Raw genomic sequence first — 14,905 nt, forward strand, 5'->3', positions numbered from 1 at the left:
TATTGACATCAGAAGCTCCCAGGGACGGCTTTCTGCCCTGCTTTCCTGTATGAGTGAGCACAATGGCACTGCCCAAACAAACAACACCTTTTTGAAATGCTAGAGATAGCACACATAATGCATTTCTTTTCAGGATGTTCGGATGTTTCAAAATTTTCCCTGCAATCATCTGCAATAAAGTCTATTTCATTTGACTTCAAACTCCACTCAGTACATGAGAGACATTATCTTATATTGCAAAAAGATGGTAACCCTTCACTCTGAAAAACTGAATGGAGTGATGGTGTTCATGTAATTGTTCCTATTCTTTTCTTCTTGGGGGAGTGATAAGGAGGAAATCCTGATTTCCTGGCTTGATGATACCTTTCATTTATCTTTAAATTATATCTCAAAAGACAGAATTGCTGTAGATGATGGAAATAAAGAGAAAGGGCACTTCTCCAATTTAAAAAAGCTATTACCTGTCCACATGTACAGTATTCCCTGCAGGTTATAAATTGTATATCTGCTGTGAAAGTTTTTATTTCCTGTTATGTTTTTCACTCCATGCAGAACATTAGCAGAGAAATGAGGCAGCATTTGACAGCATTGACATATACATTTGACAGCAATAAGATGAATGATGTTAGCTGGATGGCACCATGACAGAGAATTGTCACTCATCTCTAGAGCTGCCCAGGAGTGGTTTGTCACACAGACGAGTATGACATCGGTTCATGGGGCAAATGCAGTCCTGTGTAAAGGTGGGTAAAAGGCAGTCTGTTTTGGGGATGCTGCTTCAGCATTTGCATTGTGAAATAAAGCAGTAATGGGATTGGTTCACATCTACTAGAACAGCATTGCAAAGTGCACTGTAGACACCCCTGCATCGTTGTGTTTGTTCACTTACTGTCATCATGCCATCAAGGAGGCCAGTCTCTGGTTTCGGTGGTGCCTGCAGACGCTCCATTGACCATTTCTCAATGACTGATGAAACTTGAGGGTTCTCAATGTTGAGCAGGCGAAACCCTGTCATATTTACTCCGCTGTATCTGTAGGGTTCCAAGTCTAATGCAAATAGATCCTAAATCACCGTTAAGAAAACAAACAAAACCAGATGTAGTATTTTTAAAGCAAAATGTTCAGAAGGTACAATTAGGCCAAGATTGTATTTGATTTTCAACCCAAAGCTCAAGTGCTGTGTTTTTTTTCCCCGTGAATGGTCCGCTTGCCCTCAAAGCCTAGTCCTGACTGCTTCTGTTATAAATCTGAATAAACCAAAGCTGTGTGAAATTTATGACAAACCACATATCTGCTATTTGGAACATAAATATCAGTTCCCCACAACAACACCATTTTGCAACCAACCTGCACAGCAGTATCTGATTTTAATTTATAGCAGTCCTCTAAGAGTGTTACAGCTCCGACAAACCAACATGAGGAATTAGCTGGCCAACGTCAAGCTTATTTCTCAATTCGAGAAAGAAAAATTCCAAAAGATGTCCAGAGAGATACAATTTTACTACTTATGAATCCCATTTTTCTCCTGCCTCGCCTCCTTCAGGTGACTTGCTGCCAGTATGTCTAATGGATGTGTCAGGCCAGCGCATGGTAAGTCCATGCGCTTCAGTGCTCGGCATTTACAGGGCAGGAAAATAATGGGTATTCTAAGTTCTATAATTGTGTGGCACACTCCACAGCTGTATTTATCAGGCAGTGGAAATATGATAACTGCTTCTCAAAGCCTGAAGGCCGTTTTTCACAACAACTTTTTGCAGATCCCAGCAGGCCAGTAAAATGACAAATTTGTTGGGCATGGTTTAATACCACAGTTACCCTCAAAATGTCAACATTTATAATACCACAACACCCAGATACCACCAGCACTGCTTACTGATTGTTCTAAGATGTGCTCTATACTCTCGTGTGTGTATTGTTGGTGGTGGTTACCATTTTATGTTAGATTGTTTATTATATTGTTTATTGTATAAAACTGCACGTTCCACAGTAAATCCTGAATTTTCTTGTTTTTCTTGATGTTAAAATGGCCTTGAACAGAACTATTTCAAGCTACTACTTCAAGTTCCAAACAGCTAGAGAGTCTTTTCCAACCAATGAATTGATTATTGGATTCAAAAAGTTTTTTCACTTCCACATAAAATTTTATATGGAAAAGAAATAAAGCATAAGCTGATGCACATGATATAATCGGCCATCTAGGACTGTTCTAGCAATATTGGTTCTTTGCTGTCTTTCTAGTCTACAATGCAAATGGACCTTAAGCATGAATTGAGCTATATTTATATAGAGCATATACGTTAAAATATAGGAAAAATGTGCTGAAATAAGTATTTATAGATTTGTATCATAGAAGAAAATTTAGGAGTTTTCTTTTACTATAAAATTTCCCAAGTGATTTTATACATATGTGAATTTGTGTTTTCATATGTAAACTAAACATTTTAGCAATGAACCGCACTGCCTGCTGTGCTTGATTTTGGCTCTATTGCAAAGCCATTCATTCATTATTTTGTTTCACTCTGATCCACCTGTACTGATGGCTCCTTCTTTAAACATAATACTGCAATTAATTTTCATTGTGTTAAAGTGTTAGCCAGCCCCACAGATACTGCAAAACAGCTTCCTTACAAATTTGTGAGTCCTGATTTTACTAAGGAGTGTTAGTACTCATTCTCCAGGGGTTTCATCGAATAATGGCAACAAAGATCTCCTAGAACAAATGGAAATGTTTAGTTGTCTTTGCTGCAACAGAGAAAATTCACTCCCAAATATCTAGTGTTCCTTACCAGTGTTGTAAAAAAGTAGTGGTAGTATTCGGTCATCATTCCCATGGAGAGAATCTGTTGAAAGATTGAAAGATGAACATACTTTACTCTGGATGTTTTCAGTGTACTGCAATGTCTTTTGAAAAGCATGGGTTAATCTGGAACAATACGTTACAGGTTATGAAAACTTGATTACAATAAACCTATTTTTTTCTTCAGGAGCAAAAAATACCCTATTGTATTTAATTTATGTTTTTATCACCTCTTCTCAGGAAAGAGATAAGGACTGCAAAACTTCTAGGGACAAGAAAAATTCCTAGTGATAATAAGAAGCTGATTTTTTAAAAGTGAAAATCTTTAGTCTGCAGTTTACAAGTGTTAAAAAGGAATTTGCTAGCAGATTACAGAATTTGTACAGAAAAGTGCTTAGGTGCAGGTTTTTTTATTCTGCATTACCATGTGAGAACAAGACACTTGGTGAGTGTTCATTGAAGTAAACAAGAAAAACAAAAAGAAGAAAGCTTCTATAAACGCCTTTGGTTCCACCTGGGGAATGCAGGTCCACAGGAGGTTGTCAAAACAACTAGTGCAAAAGGATTTCTGGTCTGGATTAATTTTCCAGAGTCCTGCCTTTTGAAAGTCTTCAAGGTAAGGGTGGCATTTAAATGCATCCTGACTGGCCACCCCAGGCAGAAGAAGATGAAGTTTTTATTCCCAGCCTTCACATTGGTTGCAGGAAATTTAGAGAGGGTTGTGTTTTATTCCCTCAGTGCCCCTCCAAAAACCATTGGGAATGCTTATGTAAAACACCCCTGATGGTGTATAACAGGATGCTCTACAGTTTCAGCCCAGAATCACCTATGCTTGCTGCCGCATCTATGCACGCTATTATCGTGATGCAAGCATTTTGCCCTCCCTGGGAACTTGTGAAGAGGAGGAGGAATTATGTGCTAGGAAAGTACTGAAGAATTCATTTTTGTGCCAGTAACACAGACAAAGGTTAAATGTTAATCAGTCTTGATCACAGTAGCGTAAGCATCTGCTATTAATAGTATTTTAGGACACTTTTAGCAGTGCCTGAATAGCTTTTTGAAAGACGGGAAAACGGTGCGATTTGGCTTGCCAAAATTCTCTTTCATGCCAAAGGCCTCTGAAAATCAGTTGTGTGATGGTGTATGGCAATTCTTTGCATAAAAAAAGAGAAAGAACCTGAACTTTCTGAGCTGCAGTAGATAATAAAGCCAGCTCAGTGTTAATCACAACCAACCAATCAATTGCCAGCTGCTAAAAATCAAGCCAGAAGGCAAGTATTTTATTGAAATGCTCTACTGAACTTACATGTCAAAATAGCCTTTTTATTTCTTATTTTATTAATCCTCTTCTTTTACATTCCTTAGAGTTATTTTATTATCTGTGGAAATGAGCAATCTAACAATCCTGGAGACTGATGTTCATTCCCTATTTATGCACAGAAAATGATATATGGTAGCATCAACGCAAACTTTTGAATGCTGTGTTTCCCTGCTGACCTGGATGGACTCGGTTCTGCTCCCTGGAGCTGTTGGATTTCTGTGTCTAAGGTCCCTGCTATGGGAAGGAGGTGCCAGTCAGGATTTTTATGATGCAGGTCTCTTTGGAGCTGGAACTGTATTGAAATAACCCAGTTATATCTTATGAGGCACAGATCAGTCTGCTAGGTCATATGAATGCATTTTGAGCCCAGGTAAACCTCTGTATGTCTAAATTTATTGGGTCCACTACAGGAAGTTTGCAGTTGGTCCATGGTGTTACATTAGTATGAACAGAAGACCATATTAATAAATGTAAATAGGAGGATACAAATACCCAATTTAAATTATTGATTCATTACAGTTTAAATTGTAGCTTGAGATAGAAGAACTGACATCAAGTCATTGCACTTCTGTTATCAGAAGATATAATCTGCAATCTGCCTGTGCAGAAATAGTAAAACAGTGGAGAACCAGGACAATGCTAAGTCATGTAATGCTTGAGAATACAACTTTACATTAACTAGACAGATACATTAAGTAGAATGATTATAAAGTGTGTAGCCTGGATGTTTCGGAAGCATTACCTAGCTGTGCTGCTGCAGCTACACTGCTACTGGGTATCCAGCTAGTTAATACAACAGGTAGCTCCGTTATTGCTTTCCTCACAAATCCAAGGGCAGTAGCCCGAGAGGAGTGTTTGCCTCCTGAACACATTTTTGATTAAAACTTTTTATGAGAATATTGATTCCCAAGTAATGTGCTGTAGACAGAGCTGGCAGGAGACACACATATCTGTGAATAATAATGATTTCAAAAGTCATGCCACAGGATTGTCTTTGAAAACAAAACAGAATCAAAACTCCTGAAAACCAAGGCATGTAAGAAGCGAGGCAATGTTTTCTGAAGCCAGCAAGCCTTTTTCAGAAGCCAGCAATGTTTTCTGCCATAACAAAGACGCATGGTAGGAGGGCTCTGCAGAGGGATCCGGACAGGCTGGATCGATGTGCCAAGATCAACTGTACGAGGTTTAACAAGGCCAAGTGCTGGGTCCTGCACTTGGGCCACATGCAACCCTACAGTTTTGGGGAGAAATGGCTGGAGAGCTGCCCGGGGGAAAAGGACCTGGGGGTGCTGGATGACAGCCAGCTGAACATGAGCCGGCAGTGTGCCCAGGTGGCCAAGAAAGACAACAGCGTCCTGGCCTGTATCAGGAATAGTGTGGCCAGCAGGAGTAGGGAAGTGATTGTGCCCCTGTACTTGGCACTGGTGAGGCCGCAGCTCGAATCTTGTGTTCAGTTTTGGGCCCCTCTACTACAAGAAGGACGTTGAGTTGCTGGAGTGTGTCCAGAGAAGGGCAACGAAGCTGGTGAGGGGTCTGGAGAACAAATCTTGTGAGGAGCGGCTGAGGGAACTGGGGTTGTTTAGTCTGGAGAAGAGGAGGCTGAGGGGAGATCTTATCGCTCTCTACAACTACCTGAAAGGGGGTTGTGGCAAGATGGGTGTTGGTCTCTTCTCCCAAGTAACAAGTGATAGGATGAGACAAAATGGCCTCAAGTTGCACCAGGGGAGGTTTAGACTGGATATTAGGAAAAATTTCTTTACTGACAGAGTGGTCAAACATTGGAACAGGCTGCACAGGGAGGTGGTGGAGTCACTGTCACTGGAAGTGTTCAAAAAACTTTTAGATGTGGCACTTTGGGACATGGTTTAGTGGCCATGGTGGTGTTAGGTTGACGGTTGGAATTGATGATCTTAGAGTTCTTTTCCACCCTTAATGATTCTATGATTCTATGACGGCAATTGCTGGAAGGGTGCCATGGATTTGCCAAGGACCCTGAATCCAAGGGCTCCATGAGAGATGCTTGCTGAAATTCTTCTAAAGAGAGTATTGCAGCAGCCCGGGAAAGCTTAATCAACATGTCTCTCTTGTATTTTCTCTATTAACGATGACTCAATTAAGATATGAAACTACAGACAGCTGGAAGAGAGCTCGTAAGTGTCATGCATGTATTACTAATGTCCTTGTCTGGTTAGGGAATAAGAGTTGATGCTGGATCTGTCCCAGGCTGAGCCCTGATCTGCCACTGAGCTCTGCTCTCTCACTTAGCATTGGTCACAAGACCAGTCTTAAGTGGTTGTCCTCCCCTCTAACAATCATTAAGGCAATTAGTCAACAGTTATACAGCACTTTGACATTGCTGTGACATGTTAGATTTGTAGACTGACCTAAATAGGGTGCTTTTTATTAATGAACCATAAAGTTTTTGCAATAATAACTTATTTATGGTTTAGGGTATCATGATGGCTAAGTGAAATTCCCAGTGAAGGAAAATTTGGTGACAGTACCAAATGCTCACTCTGGAGGATGGTATTAGGAAAACAGGAGATGAAGGTAAGTTAAAGCAAAAGCAAGAGGAATGCTGAGTATCATGCTGGAGACCCCAAAGCATTAATGACTTGGATGTCTCTTAGCGTAAATAGGAGAGTTGCACTTGTGTGCTCTCAGCAGCAAGGACTCATCTTGTGCTGTTTGTTTGCAACACAGCAGATACAGGGAAAGCAGCTTCTAGGAACTATCAGGAGAGAGGCAATAATAAAAGCATGTTAGGAGCAAAGACTCCTTTCAGGTTGTGACAACTCTGAAGTAACTGGCAAAGCAGCTGCGCAGGTTTTTCCCACAGAGAAAATGAGCAGAGCCACCCAGAAGAGAGAAAGGAAGGCAACAAGATTGTTTATGTGTATAAAGCCACTCATAGGAAACTAGAATGAGATTTCATTACACATTCCTATATAAGCAACTTTGCACATAATTATTTAAATAATCATGCATATACTATAAATGTCATATTTAAATAATAGCAGCTTTTACTTACTGTGGAACTTAGATAAATGTAAACTAGTGAAACCAGGCTAAAATATTCTGCATTGTCCTTGCAGATCTCCTAGCCTTCCTAGACTGTATAAAATCTGTTCTTCAGCCAAACTCAGATACGGTTTGATAATAGATTATATTGGCAAATAAGATAAAGAGAATTCCACCTCTAATTATCCATTTTAGATGAGATGTTTGGGCCATGTCTTTCACAGACCTGTACTTTTAGCTTTGGTCATGAACTGCAATGTGAATCTGAACAAGCATTGGTGGTCAAAATACATATGGCAAGTGGATAGGAGACCGGACAAAAATATTCTGTCTTATGTCTGTAAATCTCTTTGAGCACCCTGTTCCTGGCTTGCATTACATCCCAGCTCCAACCTACATTTGTTCATTTAGAGCTAGTGTCAGTCTTCCTTCAAGACAGGCTGAAAATAGAATGATGGTGGAGCATATTAGCAGGAACTGCATCAAACACTTTGTTTGCTTTCACTTTGCATTTTCCTCACTCGTGCTATTATTTAATTTCATGGCCATTAAATGAATGCATTTCATTATCCAATTAGTTAGTACCACCACTGTTTTCTAAGATCAGCAAGATACACCATAATGAATAAAAGCCTCTCTGCCTCCTTGCTTCTCAAGTGTTTGATATAAAAAGTTTAGATTGTGTTTACAGTGCTTCCCTGGACTCTATGTAGACAGCTTTACTTGGACATGACTTAACTCACTGCAAATCTGCATCCCGCTCAGTCACAGCAGCAGTTCAGCTGGAGTGGTATAGAGTTCCACCAACATGGACATGAGCCGTATCAAGAAACAAGATATATTCTCTAAATACTTTGCTAGTATTGGACTCCAGCTGGAAACACAGGCCATAGCAATAGGGCAGGATGAATGTGTTGGCCCAGAGGCCCAGTCTGCTGTGGTTGGCTCCTTCTTGCCTCCTGAAGAGATCCCAGGGAGCTAGGGCAGCAGCACTGCCTGTCAAACTCCAGTGTGGACATCATCTTACAGTATGAAGACTGAAAGCACTCTTTCAGTTTGAAAGTCTGCTTGTATTTGCACCACCCAGTAAATCTTCCAAGGCAGGAATGAACAACTAAATGTGCAAGCGTATGTAAGTAGTGTAGCTTTCATCTAGACAGCACAGCTAGCGAGAACAGAGAAGCAGAGGTCTCAGCATAGAGCAGCTATGATATTACACAGCCAGGACCCCAAAAGACTGTACTCTGACTAATAGCCTGCGCTGCTGTATCTTCCAAGCTCAGAATAAAGTTTCTGAGGCAATGGCGACATTTATTCTACGGAGACATACAGTTAGATTTGGGAACTGAAGTGCACTGCCAAATTCCAGGGTGAATTACCCCTGCCACACCATTTCTGTGCCCATGGTCTTCAATGATGTCTTAATCTATGGCTCTCGCCGCCTGCTGTTGTTCAGCAGGAACCAGGTGGCCAGAAAAGGACATGTCCCTAGAAAAAAACCTTTATAAAATGACTAAGGGAGAGGAGAACCAGTGAGCTGAGTATCTACCTGCTTCTCACCCTGGGGCTTGGGGGATCTGGGAGGATCTGCCACTGGTATTTCTAAAGTGGCAGTGAGACCAGAGCTAATCCTGATTTTTTTTAGCAGAGAGTGGGCTTCAGCCTACCTGTCAAGTTACTAGAAGGAGCATACTCAAGAAATTAAGCTTTATATTCTCACATTTATTATTGTACTTGGAATGTATACTATGATGACAATTAGTTTTTGTACTTTTGTAGGAACGTGTGTTTTGCTCTTTACCTGTCACATAGTGAAAGTGAACCTAGAAGTCTTTATAAACTGCTTTATGAGGGTCCTAAACCTGATTAAATATACAGAATTATTACTGTATTATTAAATTACTGTATGATTAAATATACAGTACAGTTCATAAAATTTATTTTAAAGGTGTGGAGGAAGGAGGAGATAATTTAAGGCTGCTAGCAACGTAATCTATAAGAGACGAGTTTGCCTAGCAGTAAAGTCTATGTCAACTATTGGTGCATTAGAAGAATAAATTGAAGGTTAACCTAACAACTAAACCTCTTGAACTAAGTTCCTCATACAAAAAAGCAGTATCAGACTAAATACGGTATGTGCAGGATATATTGGAACATTCATGCATAAAACAGATCACAATTCGCAATAGCTAGATTTAACTGACTTGTGGGATTGCTTACCTAGTCCAGACAGAGCACCAAATCTCCGTCCACAAAATATTTCAGGTGAATGTTGTAACCACCAAGGTTTTCCCTAAGAAAATATTTCCAGCCTCCTTGCGTAAGGGACTCGGTCCTGCTGGTCTTTGGCAAGTTTGTAGGGTGCCTTATTTTCTCACACTCTTCCAGGGATGACTATTTTTAGGTTTGGAAAAGGAAGAGACGGTAGGCACCCTCAGAGCAGAGCAGGACAGGCACTGCTGAAGTCAAACAGGGAGGCTCCTACAGAGCTTAAGCAGTTGCTGAATGGGACTTTGCAGATCACAGTTTTACCCTAAGAAGCCACAACTGCTCTTAGCTCCTGCTTTTGGCACCCAGTTCTCCACTAGAGCTCTCTCCTTGTCAGATGTTCGGTCTTCATGAGTTTTAAAGCTCCAGCAGCCAAGATTTTCAAGTAGACTATTGGAATGTCAGACCAGCTGCAACTTTTTCCATCAGCTCTGCTGGTGCAGTACGTCTGGTTTCAAAACCCTGCTGGCATGACCTGCCAGTTCAAGTAATTTCAGAATATCCTGATCTCTGTGGAGTGGGTCGCTTTGGGCAGCAGAGCTGCCGGTTTGGGTGGTTGCCTTGTACAGGCAACAGAGTTGGAACACTTCCTTAGCTGCTGTGTGCTGGTCGCATGAGGTTACCAACCCTCGTGAGGGAATATAGAGAGAAAATTCAAAGTGACTATCGGAAAAGGCAGCAATTAATAACCTCAATTTCCTCTTGCTCCTTCCAGATCTGGGTGAGAAGAGGGCCAGGCCTCATTAAGCTGGTCGGGGACTGCGAAAGCCTGGGCTCTCTGCGACGTGTCAGAGGAAAGGGGAAATGTGTGAGCTTAGGGAATAGGTTATTCAGCTGTGTGCAGGCTTTATATTTTGTTTAAATTAGATTATTGATTTGCCTGCTCTTGTTGTGCACAAGGAAGAAGTGTGACTCAAGGATGTTTTAGCTGAAGCTATAAATAAGCAAAAGAGAGTCTCATTTAAGAGAAGAAGTCTGTTTTTTGTGCTGTTCTGTAAACAATAGGTTGAAGAAGGCAAGTGGAAAGGTCACCTCCCCTGGTCCCACAGCCCGGTAATGCGGCTGGGTCAGGTAGCTCCACACTCCCGAAACCAGCTCCATACGCTGACTCACTCAGGACATGGTTTCCAGTGCGCTAAATCTTTCACTCCCAGGAAGAGCAGGCAGGCACCCCTTTCCCTCCCTTCCTGGGACGCAAGCCGTGCCCCCGCTGGTGCCCCCTGAGCACCGCTGCGAGAGGCCCCCGCTCGCAGCGCCATGGCTGCTCCTGCCCGCCCCAGCAGCAGGGGCATCGCTGGAGAAGGGCAGCAGCTTTCCTGCCCGACCTGCACCTTCAGCTCGGAGGCAGGCCGGCAGAGGTGCTGCGGGCGCCAGGCCTCGCTGCCCCACGGCAGGGAAACAGGGCCGGAGCAGGTGAGAGGCCGCCCCTTGCCTCTTTCCCAGAGGCTTGGAGGAGGCGAAGGACGCTGCCTGCCTCGGCTGGGGGTTGTCCAAGGGAGAGGGAGCAGGCCCCGGTGCAGAGGGGGCACCCTTGGGCTCGGAGGGGGCTAATGCAGATGCTTGTGCGAAGCTTTTTGGGGGGCAGCCTGAGCAGGCTCAGGCACAGGAACCGAGCATAAGCAATGGCGCCTATGTGCCTATGTGACCCTGCCGCAGTTTTATTGTGTAAAATACCCTCCCCACCGCAACCCGCTACAAATCTCCACTTCCTTTATTTATCTTCTCCAGCATGGGCTACTAAACATCTACTACATTACTGTAAATACAGTAGGCAGACAAGAAATTGTTGCTTTGGGGACAGGTTTAGGTGACTGTTGGCTGATTCCTACTCCCATTAGACTTCTTACATAATTTAACAATTATATGCATTTTCCCCGTAGTATCTATTGGATCATTTACAGAGTTCAAAAATATTCTCTGCTAATGTTGCAGAGTTTTCTTAAGATAATTTCTATAGTATTCCCTTTAATACCTTGTTTTCATTTAGTGTAAAATTATACAGGGGTTTGTGTGTGCCGTGGTGAGAATGTGTACCACAACACTTCACGTAGCTAACCTACAATCGGATGAGCCCCACGTGGATTCAGAGCCCTCCACACCTTCCCATTTCACAGCTGCCTTTGACAGAGAGGAACTTCAACACCTGAGTTACTGCTGCAAGTATCTAGATTCAGTCACAGAACTCTCTCATACAAAAACCATTTTCCTTTTCTTTCTACACTGTATTTACGTTGCTTCCTTTCCCGCAGCTCTGACCCGCAGATGTACCTCTCTTAATTTTCCTGTTTTCTCCCACACTGCCATTCACCATCCTTCTCTGAGTTCTTAAGGCACTGGAGAGCACTATCTGTATCTGCAGCCTGTCAGTTGTCTCCCTGATCCATTTCCCACACTAACTCTTCTGCCACTTTGCCCTGCCTTAGTGCATCTTTTAGCACTTCCTCTTCTTTTGACACGAAGGTTCTTTTTCTTTTTTTTTTCATACACAGCCTGGTATATTTGAAGCTTTGTGCCTCCTGCAGCGTGCGAGACATCTGCACTTTCTTCATGCAGATCCTTGAAAATTCATGTTGTCAGTTTAACTCTTTCCCCACAAATCTCGTTTTGTAGCAGCTTGTTCCTGCTGTCGTGTTTTAATGCTCTTGGGCAGCCCTGCAGGGAGCAGAGTGAGGGTGCAGCAGCTCTCCTGTCCACCTCCCTTCCCAATTAATGCCGCTTTGCCACACTGCGCTCCCCATCACATGAGAGAGCCACTGCACGATTGTGCACCCTCCCCTTGCTCTTCCCTCACATTCCCAACATCACGCCTGCATCTGTCCCTGCTGTAGCTTAAATATATAACTTGCCTCGAGAAACCCTAAAATTTAGTACAGGCCAACTTTCCTGACAGCGATAAATCTAACTCTACCCACTCATGGGAACTTGTGTGCTGTTCTCAGCTGTGTTGCATCTAATTTAGAAGACCATCCTGCACGTCTGTATTCACAGGACCAAGATGCCCCAGTCTGGAGAGGATGGTTTTGGGCTCTGCAGACTAATGCAACCCGTAATTTGTCTTACTTACTTTGATACAGAATGCTACTCTGCATAACTTAAATATTTCAGCAAAATATTCTGGGATGGAAGCATAGGTTTTAACCTTTATGAGACAACCCATATCTACACATTTAGATCAGTAAATGATGGTCTTCTGGGATCAGTGTTTCCCATTAGGCTGACAGTAAAACCAACAACCCCTCGTACCTACAGTTACAGCAAAAAGGGAAATGCCATTCACAACGTATTACTTGCTTGGTATTATTGTCTATAGGTCAATGAATTGCAGGAGCCAGTTCTTTAGAGTTTGATTGTCCAGAAATACATAGTGACAACAATAAATTCTGATTTACACCACTTTTTGTGTGCCCCTGGTAATGTCTCAGCCCATTAACATCAGGCTTCATGGCATTTGTCCTTGCCTTGTGTGGCTGTCCAACTCTCACACTTAGGTCAGGGCTATGTCAACCCTTGCACAATAGCATCTCTTCCTGTTTTAAAGTATATGCTTTTCTTCTGATACTGTCTCTGTTCCATCTTCTTGCTGTACCAGAGTTTCAAATGTAATGAGGTAGTGCCAGCAGACCAAATTTTGCTTTGTTACAGGGAAGTTAATGCAGAGTTATGCTCTTGTCTGCATTGGACTAATGCCCCGTTTGCTACCGTAGTCAGCACTGAACCTGATGTGCAGCTTCTGTAGGGGTAATAGCTCAATGTGAGACTCTCCCTAAGCACTCCAAAATGGGCTCTTTCTTTTTTTGTGGGGGAAGACATAAAAACTGTATTGATTAAACCAGGACAAGCTAAAATAAATGCAACAATCTTGTAGTCAAGCAGACCCTGAGGTATTAAAAAGAAATGCATATTTCCTTCTGCGGGATATCTATGGGCTTCTTGCAGACATCAGTACTGCTGCTGGTCCTTATGGTTCTGTAAAGCCCTGAAGTCTTGTGGAGTGCTCAGATGCTGCTGCACATTCTGTAACAACTTCTCTCCCTGGTATTAACAAGCCTACGTCCTAACTGGTAAATGCATTCACTTTTAGTGTTTCCCAGAAAATAAAAAACAGAGAGGCTGACAATTTTCAGGATACATGAAATTAATATCGTGCTTTTTTCCCCCTTTCCCCCTTACCTGCTTAAGGATTTCTGCTGCCGTTTCATGTGAGCAATCAAATATCACATAGAACTCCTTGCCCTTCTTCATCTCCTTGAGTAAAGGCCTGGCGTCTTTATTCCCAGAGGGCAGTTGGCGGATTTTGATTTTAATGTTGTATCTAGAAGGAGCTTTGATGAGCTCTTGCAGGCGAATTAAACCTGTAAAATGGTATGCAATTATACAACTAACCAGTCTGTGCAGTGAGTATTTATTGTGACATAAACAGAGTCTCTTATCAGTCCTAAGATATTTCACATACCCAAATGGCAGTTGTTAGCATCATATTTGCCAGTCTCCTAACAAGTATTGTTATAGCTTTTCCTTTTCATGGTTATACTTGGCTTCAACATCTAAATATTCCGAAATGTATTTTCAAATGTATTTTTGTTGACTACAGGGTATGTTTGGATTGATGTTATATTGCTACAGTTTCTTGCAAAAAGGATATAATGCCTCTTCCCTGGCAGCTAATTATTATTTCAATACTAAACAAGAACACAGAACTGAAGAAACCTCCTTGCTAACTTTCCTACCTAATGTCAAACATGAGCAGATGACAGGCGATGGAGGGAGAAAAATGTCCAATGGCCAGCACTTCCACTGTGGTTCACTTAGAAGACAATGGTTAGCCTGAATGGCACTTAGACCATAATTATTCTTAATAGCCATCCATATGGCTCTCATTGTCCTCATTTCAGCATACATTGCAATACGCCGGAGGAGGAGCCTTAAATTTTTCTTACCATCAATTTAGAGACAAAGAGTCTGAAGGCATAGTGACTTGTATAAGGTCACTCAGCAAGTTTGAGATCTTATAAACAACTGAAGTATTTTGAGATCCAGATCTACATCTGCAAACACAAGAACATGATTTCTAAGGCAATGTCTTTGGCTGGTACAAATCTACACGCCTTATTTGAAGTCAGTGAAGCTCAACTAGTTGAAGATCTGTCCAAGTATTTAAACACAGTGCAATTCTACTAGCTAATTCAGCACTCCTATGTAATTTGTACTGCCTCCAAAAACTACATAAGATAGTTAAGAGTTCTTTGAGGTGTGTGATTACAGTTTCTTTCTCATTATCCATGAATGTAGTTTACCCACAAAAAACTTGTGATCACTTGCTGAGTGGAAGTAAAAGGCTGCCTTGAAAATATGCATAAAGAGAGAGAGAATACAGGCAAGAAGTACTGTTTAAGCAAAAATCCAATAAATGACTAATATGAAAAACTCATCACACTGCTGCTAGGACTGGGTATATATTTATCTTGTGCAGGAATGTCCTTGGTTGAATGGTCCAATGG

General features: G+C 42.0%; 1 protein-coding gene across 2 annotated transcripts in view; it reads right to left on the minus strand.

Annotated features, from left to right (window-relative positions):
• Window positions 1-14,905, minus strand: part of GRIK1 (glutamate ionotropic receptor kainate type subunit 1) — a gene marked incomplete at both ends in the record, with an annotated part of 170,931 nt that overhangs the window by 52,039 nt on the left and 103,987 nt on the right. For both annotated transcript variants that reach the window (XM_081999327.1, XM_081999326.1), the window contains 3 exons: window positions 890-1,063; window positions 2,787-2,840; window positions 13,578-13,759. In XM_081999327.1, coding sequence (XP_081855453.1) covers window positions 890-1,063; window positions 2,787-2,840; window positions 13,578-13,759 — 410 coding nt within the window. The remainder of the gene's footprint in view (window positions 1-889; window positions 1,064-2,786; window positions 2,841-13,577; window positions 13,760-14,905) is intronic.

This window comes from Phaethon aethereus, assembly GCF_964289735.1.
Source record: "Phaethon aethereus genome assembly, chromosome: 1".
NCBI classification, from domain to species: domain Eukaryota; kingdom Metazoa; phylum Chordata; class Aves; order Phaethontiformes; family Phaethontidae; genus Phaethon; species Phaethon aethereus.